At 40.8% G+C, this 12,711-nt stretch overlaps 1 protein-coding gene across 3 annotated transcripts; it reads right to left on the bottom strand.

Annotated features, from left to right (window-relative positions):
• Positions 1–255: 255 nt before the first annotated feature.
• On the bottom strand, positions 256–7,275 carry Nme6 (NME/NM23 nucleoside diphosphate kinase 6). Of its 3 annotated transcripts, none has more exons than XM_027933728.2 (6): positions 7,184–7,275; positions 4,721–4,817; positions 2,401–2,503; positions 1,629–1,737; positions 1,059–1,219; positions 256–772 (listed from the first exon to the last, which is right to left on the bottom strand). In XM_027933728.2, exons 2-6 carry the CDS (start codon positions 4,808–4,810, stop codon positions 609–611), a joined length of 627 nt encoding a protein of 208 aa, XP_027789529.1. In that variant the 5' UTR covers positions 4,811–4,817; positions 7,184–7,275; the 3' UTR covers positions 256–608. The 3 variants fall into 3 exon arrangements, with proteins under 3 accessions (XP_027789529.1, XP_027789528.1, XP_027789530.1); XM_027933727.2 differs by lacking the exon at positions 7,184–7,275 and adding an exon at positions 7,027–7,154; XM_027933729.2 differs by lacking the exon at positions 7,184–7,275 and adding an exon at positions 7,027–7,146 and having other exon boundaries at positions 1,629–1,668.
• Positions 7,276–12,711: the final 5,436 nt, after the last annotated feature.

The following is a 12,711-nucleotide window of genomic DNA, read 5'->3' as shown; positions in this document are numbered from 1 at the left end:
GGCAGATACCTGAGTTCAAATAAAAGGTGTCACTTTCTCCAGAACACAGCCCTGTGCTAGGGTCATAGCATGGATTTGAGTCTACATTAAGCTCCACTGCTGGGTGTTTTTCCTGCTACATAAACTGCCCACCATGTGTATGTGTGTGTCAGTCTCTTTACTTAGCACAGACCTGAAACCTAGCTTCAAGGAAGATCTAATTACTACAATTAAGGAAAGAGCAAGCTCCTAGAGTAGTACTGACACTTCTGAGAATTCAGAACACTGACTTTTATTAAGGAAGACAAGCTAAATGTTGTTTACATAGTCACTGTATTTTCCAGGCAGGTCAATTAGGCAAGCTCTTCCTTGAAGAAGGATGAATACTTCTCAGGTTGTTTTTTTTTTTAAAAAAAAAAAACAACCCATGAACATTCTAGGGAAGAGGTAGACAGCTAGATTCTAAAGGCTCTGCAGTGATGACCTAGGCCCTCTAGCAAGTAGTGATGCCAAGTAGAAATAGCACCATGAGCCCAGGCTTCCCTGGTCCCATGAGAATGTTCTGGACCAGAGATCTAGGAGAAAAGTCTAGGAATTGCTACCAATCTTCATAGATTGATAGGCCCTCTTCAGGCTGGTCCTGGGCCTCCTGTTCCAGCTGCACAGTGGATGCCTCCCTCTGTGTAGCACACAGGACCACAGCGCAACTGGGGCTCTTCCTCCTCATACCAGCGCTGTTCACTGAAGTCAGGAAAGAAGGCTGCAATCTCTCTGCTGGCTGAAACCACAGAGTCTACAAGGGAAGGTAAAAATAGATGAGGATCCTCACGGGGAGTACAGGGTACAGGCAAAAGATAATCAAAATCAAGTTCAGAAACCTAAGTCTACTCCCTCAGGCCTGGGGCATGTAAAGAAAACCCACAGGCCAAATCAGCTGAAATGGCTACAAAGGGCCAGAAACATAAATAGAAAGAAAGCTCATTGAAGGAACATGGCTATCAACCTTACCATATAGCCCAACTACGAACCCCAACACATCCTTCCTTATTTATGGCTCTGAACAAGGGAGATAGTCTCACCTGAGCCATGGGTGGTGTTGCGCGTGTCTGTGAGGCCAAAACTCCCACGAATTGAATCTGGGGCCATGTGGCGTGCTCGAAACACTCTGGTGGGTCCCATCAGTGTCCTCCAAAGCTGGATGGCATCCTTGTGAGCAAGGATATAAGCTCGGATTGGCCCACTGTGAACAAAAGGAACACATGTAAAGAATCTGACCACCGAGAGCATTCTATAAGCAGTTCATAAGTAAAGGCATACTGCATCCTGAGAGTTTCATTGCCTTTATAGCTCAGAACCAATGCTGCTTCAAAGAGAAGTTGATAGAGGGCCACTGCTGGTGTATAAGAACCACACAGATAAGCAGAGTTGCCAGGCAGCATTCAACAATACTCTTAGAGTCACTGGTCCAGTAACCAACGTGACAATGTGTATAAAAGGTCAATGTTAGCTTAATCAGAGCCCCATGCTCTGCTTCCTCATACTTGATATTGATTATAACTTTAAAGAGGGTAAATGAAGTTAACAATTCTATTTATGAGCAGAGGAGATACACCTAGTAGATAAAGATGCTAAGACTAAATTAGAAGTACCTGGCCATGAACTCCACCAGTCGCTGATAGAAAAAACGGCCTGCAAAGAGAAGTACCTTCATGAAGATACAGGTGCCCAAGATAAATTTTTCTACTACTACTTCCTTACCTGAAATAATAAACACTGCTTTAGAGACGGAAGGGAAAAAGGGGGGGGGGGGTGCTTAGAGTCTGACATTTCTGCACCTGAATCTAGGCTCTACTACTTACAACCTCTGTAGTTTCAAATAAGTCATTAACCTCCCTGCTGTTTCCTAATCTGTGTACTGGAGACATAAATATACCTACTTTTTAGCATTGTTGGGAATAATTAAATGAAATAATAAGCATTAGAATAATGACCAAAAAATAGTTACTAAATGTTAACTACTGATAATATCATCAGGACATAAAATTATTTCTGATTAAGACTATGAGATAGAACCCTCCTAGGAAAATAAAATAATGATAATCATGAAAAGTTTCAGTAAAAACCAAGACTTTATAAAATTGGTTGCAGGGATAGGGTTGTAGCTCATTGGTAGAGCACTTGCCTAGCACATGCGAGACACTGGGTTCAATCTTCTAAAAATATCATTAAATCACATTTCATAAAAATAAATAAATAAAATAACAACTGAAAATATTTAAAAAAAAATAAAGATTCATTGCAATTTTACACAACTGATAGGTCAGAGAAAGCCTGGAACATCAGATATTCCAGGGAAAATCTGATCAGACTCTTGGGATTGAGAAGCCTTCCACTCAGAAGACTATCGACTATCAGTCCTACCTTCATGTTCCTTATAAAACTTCTGGCAATCTTCCTTTCTCCATAGTAGTTCTCTCATTCGTACAATAAGGAACTTGTTGGTCAGAATCTGCTGATGAACAGCCTGGATAAACACCACACCAAAGATAAAAAAAAAAAATCAATCAGGAGACCCAGGTGTTATGGTTGGGAACTTAAATGTCCCCCCAGGAGCTCATTGGTTGAAGGCTTTTTCCCCAGCTGTTAGCGCTATTGGGAAGCAGTAAAAACTTTAGGAGGTTGTTGAAGGGAAGTTAGTATCATTAAGGACCCAGACCCCTTCTCTCTTTTTCACTTCCCAGATGTCATGATGTAAGCAGCTTTGCTCCACTCCCCATCATGATGTTCTGCTTCATCATAGTCCCAAAGTGACAAAGCCAAGTACCATGGGCTGAAGCTCTAAAATCATGAACCCAAATAAATCTTTCCTCCTTTTAAATTTTTTACCTCAGGGCCTGGGACTGTGGCTCAGTGGTAGCACGCTCACCTAGCATGTGCAAGGCTCTGGGTTCGATCCTCAGCACCACGTAAAAATAAATAAATAAATAAATATATTTTGGGGCTGGGGATGTGGCTCGAGTGGTAGCGCGCTCGCCTGGCATGCATGCTGCCTGGGTTAGATCCTCAGCACCACATACAAACAAAGATGTTGTGTCCGCCGAGAACTAAAAAATAAATATTAAAAAATTCTCTCTCTCTAAAAAAAAAATTTTTTTACCTCAGGTATTTTGTTACAGCCTCAGATAGCTAACATAGCAGGACAGAAAAGAAAGAAGGTGGGGTGAGATCAAAACCTCCAGTCACATAGCCAGAGTGTGAGTCTTAAGTGCAAGGGGATAGAAAGTTCTGTTTCTGCCCCTCCATTTCTCAGCCCCTGAGTTCAAGCCCACAGGACCGACCACACAGATCACCATAAAAGTCTTGTTGATGGTCCTGCTTTTGAGTTTCTCTCATTCTCTCCAAACCAACACACTTGACAGATTCAAACAGCTTATGTTATATTATGGTCAGGTTTTTGGTAGTTCCTATTATTCATGGAATGAAGAGCAGCCCAGTGCTCAAGGCTGCACTATCCTTGTCCACTACCATTTCTAATTCTCTATACTAGCCCAGGCCACCTACAGCCCTCAGACACACCACAGACTGTCCCTTCTGTGGAACACTTATCCTTCTTCTGGCACTAACCAAAATCTATGCCTCCTTTGAGACCTAGTCAAGACTCACCACTTTCAGGTCACTATTCCAGACTGCTCTGGTCTTCCTCTGCACCACAATGAGCTTACTGAGCACTGGTCCTCAGCAATTACTTAATCAAACTATGGGTACTAGAATCCTAAAAATGATCCCTCCCTGTGTCTATTTCTTATTTGAACCACTTCTTCAATATTAGCGTTCATTAAGGTTTTGTCATTCTACTCTCATCCTGATTCTATACTCTCTTGTTAATGTTGTTCAGTTCCACCATTTCAAAATACCACTAAAAATCTGTAAAATTTATTATCAGGCAGACAGCCAACTTTAATCCCCAGGACAGTGAATAAATAAAATATCATTAAGTCACATTTCATAATAAAAGGGATTTTGCAGATGTAATTAAGGTTACTTACTAATCAGTGCACTTTGCTTTAATGTAAAGAAAGATTATCCAGCTGAACCTAATTAGTTACATGTGCCCTTTTAAAGCAATTTTCTCTGGCTAGGAGCTAAAGAAGTCAGGGGAATTTGAGGCATGTGAAGGATTAGATACACTGTTGCTGTCTTAAAGATGGAGAAGGCTATGTGATGAGAAATGGAAGTGGTCTAGAAACAGAGAGTAGTTCCACCAAGTAAACGAGTCTTTAGTCCTGTAATCACAGGAAATAAACTCTGCCAACAACCTTAGCAAGCCTAAAAGTGGATTCTTCCCTAGATACTCCAGATAAAGGCTCAATCAATCCATATCTTGACTTTGGCCTTGTGAGACCCAGCCAAATCTACAGGACCTCTAAACTATAAAATTGTGAGGTAATAAATGAATGTTGTTTTAAACTGTCAAGTTTGTAGTAACGTTTTGTAGTGCAGTAGTATATATTAACTTGAGGTCCTTTTTTTATTATTGTTATATTGGGTCCTTTCTTTTATTTTAAATACGCCCCAAGTCTCCAAGAGAATTTCAGTCTCCTTAGGATCAGAGTTCATGGCTCCTAGCTTTGCCTCTGCAGCACCTAGCACAGGGGTTCTTGGTAGTCACAAATGTCCCCGAAGCACATGAAATGGTATCAATGCCCAGGGCATACAGTAGGGGCTTAACATTCATTCTTACCTCCAGAATCAATGGGTGAGCAACTGCATCAGGCTTGATCAGGGCTAGAGTAAGCTGCAGAGCCTTAGGGCTTCGCAAGATTGAGGTCATCTCACTCCTGCCATCAGAGAACTGGATTAGGGATCCACCAGTGCTATACTCCCACCCCTTTCTACTCTGTAAGCTACCCACCTCACAAGTCAACCATTGCCCCTTACTCCTAATACTCAAAAATCACCTGACAGTTACCTTATCAGTCTGTATACATTACTTATTTACTTGCCTATTTGGACTCATAGAAGTGGTAGAGGGGACACTCAGGTTACCCTATGGAGTATAGTTTGTACAATGGTAAAGCCATAAAGAAGTTACTCATTTAAGAGAAATTTGCTTAAACACTACCTGTCTTTGCCAATACTCTTCTCTCTTCCCTTCCAAACTTTCTTCTGTATTTTATACAATTTTTATAATTACATTCCTGAACAGCCTAGCCACAAGAGTAAAATGATTGATTCCACTCTTAAAGACTTCTATCCCATAGTGCTACCCCGTCTATTGTAGAATTAGAAGACTGATTCACAAGAATTGGGATGTCTGCTGGCAATCTACCATCTCTTATTTAATATGGATAGGTCAATATCTTCCCTGCCCAAATCAAATTAATATGTTCAGCATCCTCAGTGGTCACGCTTATAGACTTGAAACTTCAAGATCAGGGACTAGTTGTAACTATATCTGAAGCAACTGAAACAGCCTGATACAAAGATGCTCCATCAATTTTATTGATGACCTAAATCTGTATAGTCATATTTCTATTCATCTTTGTATTCCTAGTGTCTAACATCGTGCAAAAGCTCAATAAATAATTGTGGAAAAGATATAACATAAAAATATTTTACAAACAGGAGACTACCAATTTGAGGTCCCGTCCAACTGTGAAATTCTATTTACATGTGAGAAACTGATCATCTCTGCATGAGAAAAGGCAAAGCCTCAAAATAGTATCTCAATATTATTTCTAATTTAGCAACAAATACAGAGGTTTCCATGAATACACACAGGCAGAGAATCTGGACAACATTCTCATTTCTTTTGGCATAACAATCACGTTAGAGGTGATACTATGGTCTAGACCAAATAAAACCTATGCTACAATCTCTTCATGTTTTTTTCTACAGCATTCAACCTGATGTTCCAACTATGAAGCCAAACCCAGTCTAACCAGTACAAAAGCAGCCAACTTACTCAACCTAATAACCCAGAAGGTAACTTCCAGTCCCTCATTCTCCATATTACCACATTCTGATAATTGTACCCACCCACTACATCTCAAAATCCATACAAACCTCATCCCCTGAACTGCTATCACCTGAGACTAGGACACCACTATTCCTCCTTAGACTTTTGTGACAGTTTCTTTACTGGCTTCCCAATTTCTAGTCTTGCCACTCTCTAAGTTTGTTCTCACAGAAGACACAGTGAATTAAAAATGCAAAGTGAATCATATTATTCCCCTTCTTAACCCTTTAGATATACCCTGCTCTTACAATAAGCTCCAAAATCCTTATCATGGCTTACCAGGCTTTGCATGATTTGGTTTCTGGATACATCTCTAGCCTCATCTGGAACCTCACACTCTTTAACTTTAACTCCAGCCTCATGAGCCTTTCAGTTCCAAAGACTTTCTAGCCTGAAAGAAATGCCTTGGTGTGGCATTTTCAGATTCACCCATGCTTTCTTTGGTTACCTCCTACTGGCTCACTAGATCTTAGCTCACTTCCCCCATTACTTTCTCACAGTTCCTTGCATACTTCCATATCCTTGCATACTTGCATATCTTCTCCCACTAGAAGGCAGCTCTTTGAAAGCAGATTCGAATCAGTGCCCCTATTCAAAGTGCCTAGAACATAGATGCTTCTCAACAGTATTTGCTGAATAAATCAGTGAAAGAACCGGATCCAGTTATGCTAGGCTGCTGGGGTTTAGTGGGGAGAGACCTGAGGGAGTGTCCAGGGGAGGATATAGGACCTGTAGAAAGGATGTGGTTCCTTTCCCAACACCAGTTAGGTTATGACTACTTGGATTTTGATTTAAAACAAATGTTAAGTTGAGAAACGTACTCAACTTAAAAGTCACTCCATTATAATTAAATTTTTAAAGTTGCCTAGGCCTGCCTGCCCGCCTCCCCGTCCCTTCCATCTCTCTCTCTCTCTCTCTCTCTCTCTCTCTCTCTCTCTCTCTCTCTCTCTCTCTCTCTCTCTCTCACACACACACACACACACACACACACAGAGAAAATTAGAATTTTAAAAGTTGCCTAGGCAGACCTGAGGGGGCCACCGCTCATCCTTGAGAGCAGCATCAAGCTCCTCATTCTCCCGCTAGCTGCAGGGACTTGCAGCCACTCAACTCCGCCTCCTCCCAGGCACCAGTGGCCACACACACCCACTCCCGCAGGTTCCCCGCCTCTGCTCCAGAACCCACCAGGCCGGGTCGCAGTTCACGCGATCCTCCAGACGCAATACCAAGCCTCTAGGCACTGCGCTAGTTAGCCTGAGCGGCCCTGCCGGGTCCTTCAGGCATCCGACCGGGCAGCCCTCCCTGGGGTCTTTGCACGATTGCTTAGCAACGCTCATGCAGCAGGACAATCCGGGAAACAGAAGGAGGGTGTGTATTGCTGAGCTTTGCCTCGAGGCGCCGCTGCTTTTTTGGTGTTGGCCAAAATCAGCAGGGTGTGGCTGGGTTATCCTAGAGTCTACTGAGCAGTCCAGGAGATGAAAACGGGTTTTTCCTGATGCGTGGTATTTTGTTTGGAGAGGATGATTGTGGCACTGGGAACGGAGAGGGATCCATTGTGGCGACTGGTGATAGGTATAATAAGGGTGGTAAAAGTGTTTTTTTACAGGGCATCACTGAGATTTAGAAGTTTTAGAAGATTTAGAAATAAATTGCTATCAATTTAAAGACATTTTCTCATTTAAAAAATTTTAGTGTATATCGTTTTGCACTTTTGGAATGTTGAAAGGAGAGTCTGCAGTGCTAATGAAGCCAGATTTAGGCAGTCATAGATAAGGTAAATCTAGTCAAGTCAAATCTTGGAGGCCAATTTTGAATGAGTTAGGTAAAGGTAAGTTGGAGATGGTACCCTGAGGGATTGAAATGTTAATTCCTTCAGAGCTCTTCCTCCACCTTTATCAAGAACCAGCCCCTGCTCCAACCTATTGATAAGGTATTGTAACCTATTCCTGACCCAGGAATTGCCCCCTCCCTACAGGCAGCTATAAAGTTGTCAATTAATGTGTCCAGGGCTGCACCATTCTGCCCTTCCCCCTCCAGCCCACCTGTTTCCCACCCTTTGGCCATCCCACCCTGACATTCCTGGGCTGTGAGCCATTCCTGGGCCAGTCACTTAAGCTGGAAGGAGAACAAAGGAAGCCTAGGAAATATAAAAAGGGCAGAGTGCTTCCCTTCTGGGGATACCAGGATACCAGCTATGGCCCTCTTCTCCCTCCCAAGAGAAGTCTATGTTACCCCTTTTTAAATAAACCCTGCTTTAATAATGCTTGCCCTGTGGTGCTTTTCTACTTGTTAAACTAGGATGCAAAGAAAAGACCACTGACTGCAATTTAAAATCAAATTAAAGCAAGCTTGTAATTCCTGCCAGCCGGGACTGTTTCCCGAAATCCATGGGCTAGAGGACATACCCCAGCACTCTAGGAGCATGGTTTTATAAAACAAAAAGTTGCAAAAGGGGAGTGTCTTGAGTACTTACAGATAACAGGATTTTGACAAGCATGATATTTAGAAGAGTGAAATAAATTGCTATCAATTTAAAGACATTTTGTCATTTAAATAACTTTAGTATTTAAAAGGCAGATAGTAGGTTAATGATCTAAATGGTTCAACATTTCGAGTTCAGGAGTAAATTTAGATCCCAACACCAGAATTTATGAGGTGCTGCTGAGGTTTTAGAGAGTGTTGTTATCTGGTCAGGGAAAACCAGAATTTATGATGTGCCACTAAGGTTTCAGAGAGGGTTGTAATCTGGTCAGGGAAAGTCAGGCATGGGTGAGTTCAAGGCACAGGTAGGTATTCCAAGCAAGTTTAGAAATTGCAGTAATTTATAGTAAAACAGAAAGTAACTTTTCATGACTTTGTGATGAGATGGCTTCCAATCTTAAAATGGAATTAGGCTTGTGTCATGAGGGGGCAAAATTGCAACGTATGCAGTCGAGGAGAGAAATAAATAATGTCCACGTGCTTCTGCCTCTTTCAATGCTTTATTCACTTAATTACTCAATACAATTTCACTCTATGGGTTCTTTAAAAAATGATAATCCTTAATGCTAGGCACTGCAATAGACATAATCAATTTACAGCAAACAATTCTAGATTGATTAATTCAGAGCAAACAATTCTAGATTAATTCTAAGCACTGAAAACACGATTATGACAGGCTAATGACAGACATTCCCTCTGCATGCTAAGTTCAAAAGTCTCAAGCCTTAGGCTTTATGTCCAGCAGATACACACTCACTTAGACCGCAGTGACCAGGTCCGGAGCCAAGGCAGGCTTTTCCTGGCATGGAGTGGATGACCGGTTGAGGAGAGGGTCGTAGGGAGAAGTTGTGGCTCTCACCAAGGTCCAGATGTGGTGGTAGAGTTTGAGAGTAGTGAGGATCCAGCAGAGGATCAGGAAACAATAAAAAGTGATGACAGGCTCTCCAGCTCGAGTGCATTCTTGTTTTCGCTGGCTGAGTCCCTGTTCATCAGCTCTATTATTTATACTAAATTTGGAGGCTTTTTGACCCCTCTTGCAATCCTTATCAGCTACCTCCGGATTTCTCAATGGGTTCTGAAATATCTGGTCTGGTGGTCTCCACCCTGATCTTCTCATGAGGACAGCCTGCCATGGGCTTCACTCTTGTTTATCAGGGTAAGAGGAAGTAACTTGTTTGAGGCCATACTGGAGGACTCTGTGAGTATGCCTGGTGAGACTACAGGTTTCAAACTGGAGTTTTTAAAATGGAGTTGACATCCTCACAGCTGGGTTCATCAATTGTGTCAGAAATATTGTCAAAAAAATATTATTAAATTATGTAAGGTTCCTATTTTACTTGCTTGACCTCTAACCCTTTATTTTCTCTTTTACAGTGATTTGCCCCAGTCCTGTTGACATGCCTCACATAATGAGCTTTATGGCATCAAGTTCTTGCTTTGATGTTATAACCCTAAAAATTCAAGGACATAATTTCTAAACCCAGGCTGACAAAGTGCTGGTCCATTCATCTCAGAATAATTGTTCACATTCTAACTAGTGTCCTTTTGTCAATATCTCAGAAATTGGGCAAGCCAGGAAAGAGAAAGTGTTGAATAGATGTTCAGCTCAAAATACATTTCTTTCCTGCAAAAGATGTTATTTTCATATTATTGGGAAATTTTGATAGGAAGTATGGATTAGGAAATGACAAGGAACTAATTAAGTATAACAGTGGCAGTATGGGTATATGTACAGAAATGTCCAAACTTCTTAGTTATACACTAATAATAAATGTATTAAATAGCAATAAATTCACAAGCTACAGCAATTTCATTTACTTTAATTCACTGAGTACTCACGATTCACTTGGTAGCTGTGAGAAAGGCAATCACAAATTCTTTTATTCCAATATTCTCTACTAATATCTATAATACTAAAGTTACTTCACACAAATACATAACTCACAGAGAAAGGCCAAAGAGGGGAAAAGAGAGAGAAATGGCCAAAAGAATATTTGAGGCAATTGGAAAAGTTCCCAAACATTAATCCAAGAAGTTCAGTAAATTCAAAGTAGAGTAAACTCAGATCCACACACATTATAAAAATGACCAAACTACAATGAATCTTGAAAGCAAAGGGAGAAGTGAATCATCACATATAAATGATGCTTTAAAAATTATCATCTGCCTTCATTTCCTTCAGACATATACCCAGAAGTGGGATAGCTGGATAGCAGGACAGTTTTTTGAGGAAGCTTCAAACTGTTTTCCATAGTGACTGTGCTAATTTATATTCCCACTAACAGTCTATTTTCTCCACATCCCTGCCAGCATTTGTTATTTTGGGGGATTTTCTAATGATAGTCATTCTAACTAGGGTGAGATGGAATCTCAATGCAATTTTGATGTACATTTCCAATGGCTTAAGATGTTGACGATTTTTTATATATTCATTGGCTCTATGTCAGCATACAAAATAAACACCTGCATACCCATGTTTATTGCAGCACTTTTTACAATAGCCACCAATATATGGAATCAGCCTAGGTGCCCATCAACAGATAATAATAAAAAACAAAACAGTATATATACAGAGTAGAGAATTATTCATACTTTCAAAAAGGATGTGATCCTAACATTTGCAGGAAAATGGGTGAAACTAGAGGACAAGATGTTCAGCAAAATTAATCAAACAAGTATCCCATGCTTTGTTTCATATGTGGCAACTGGTGAGGGGGGAGGGATGTCCTAAAAATAGAAAAGTTGACTATTACAGACTGGAAAGGGAGTCAGGGAGCAAGGAGGGAATAGGAGGGGAAGAGAGAGTTCAAGGAGAGTGAATATGAAGATATGATCAATGCACAATATATGCAGGTATGGAAATGTCACAATGAAACCTATTAATTTGTACAATGAATACATGTTAATAAAAAATTAAATCTGATTTCTTATTAGAAATTGTGGAGGCTATAACAATAGGATGATACAACCAAAGTGCTGAAAGAAAATGACTGTCAACCAAGAATTCTATATCCAGCAAATCTATTCTTCAAAAATAAAGGTGAGGTTCTAGAGATAGATGACACAGCACAGTGAACAGGAAAAATGAGATTTCGAGTTGCAGATGGCTTAGAAGTGGTGAAGGTGGGACATGCATTTTTGTCTTGGCTGCATTTTAGTCAAAGTGCACAGGTAGGCCTCTCTCCCAGGCCTACCTGTGCACTTCCTTTGCAAACTCCATATCCAGTGAAGAAACCTGCCAGTTCATCATGATCTCACAAGAGAAATGAGAAGGCATGAACCCCCTGTCTTGGCTTCCTCCCTTCTGTCACCTCTCCTTTGTATAGTCAAATAGTTACTGCCATTCCCCAAGGATAGAGGTAAAAATAGACACACAGGTAAGAATAGGAAGGAATTGGGGGAAAAAAAGAGGGATGCTGTTCAAAAAGGAAGAATGAGAGGATACTTGGATCATTAGAATGTTAGGAAATAGATAATCACCAGGGACTTGTCTGAATGGTGGACATGAAGAGGTTACATGTCACATTCAATGGGAAGCAGAGGAAAAGTGTTTGTACCCACACCTTGGACATCACATTGATTGGTCTCTGACACTACCAGAATAACAAAGCTTACAGCCTCTGAGAAGACATCCCAGGTGAAGCTGGAAATCTGAAGATATAAGACCATCCCTCCAAGCATCCTGAAATCAACGATGCAGATGCTAGTATGTCTGGCCTGGTGTCTGGCGATTTTTATGCCAACTTGTAGCAGAAACATATAGGTACAGATATGGGTATGGACATGGATATATGTATGCCCAAAAGGGACTTTGTGGAAACTGGGATTTAATAGCAATTTTGAAATTGTAAGCCTAGTAGTTACAAGAACTAAACACAAGAGGGCACCTGGGTACCTTGACATTGGAGATGCTGATAACATTTTTAGCTTTTTTAGATCGCATGTATGTAAAATTCTCTTTAACAAATCAGAGAGATTTTGTGAATGGTGTGACTTTCAGAACTCACATACATTAAAGCTACACTTTGGGAGCTTTATAAATGAATTTATACGTGAATTTAATTTTGTAATGACTTGGAAAATGGAAGGTGATGACAACTTAATGAAAAGATTATCTCCAAATTATTGTGGGGACAAGTGCATGGAGTACTGCATCTGTGGCACATGTTAAGGGCGTCTGAGTGGCAAACCACTCCCCTCATGCTAGGCGCGTGAGTGGCAAACCTCATAGC

The sequence above is a fragment of the Marmota flaviventris genome, chromosome 8 (genome assembly GCF_047511675.1).
Source record: "Marmota flaviventris isolate mMarFla1 chromosome 8, mMarFla1.hap1, whole genome shotgun sequence".
Lineage (NCBI taxonomy): Eukaryota > Metazoa > Chordata > Mammalia > Rodentia > Sciuridae > Marmota > Marmota flaviventris.
Note: the sequence above shows the minus strand (reverse complement) of the source record. Positions and strands in the feature narration are given on the sequence as shown.

Excerpts from the sequence above, each read along its gene's own strand:
- Nme6 (XM_027933727.2), bottom strand. The coding sequence starts at position 7,073 with ATGAGGAGCTTGATGCTGCTCTCAAGGATGAGCGGTGGCCCCCTCAG. Across the intron at positions 4,818-7,026 it reads ATGAGCGGTGGCCCCCTCAG|GAGTGAGATGACCTCAATCT; the intron begins GTCTGCCTAGGC and ends CTCTGATGGCAG. Across the intron at positions 1,738-2,400 it reads GTTTTATAAGGAACATGAAG|GTAAGGAAGTAGTAGTAGAA; the intron begins GTAGGACTGATA and ends TTATTATTTCAG.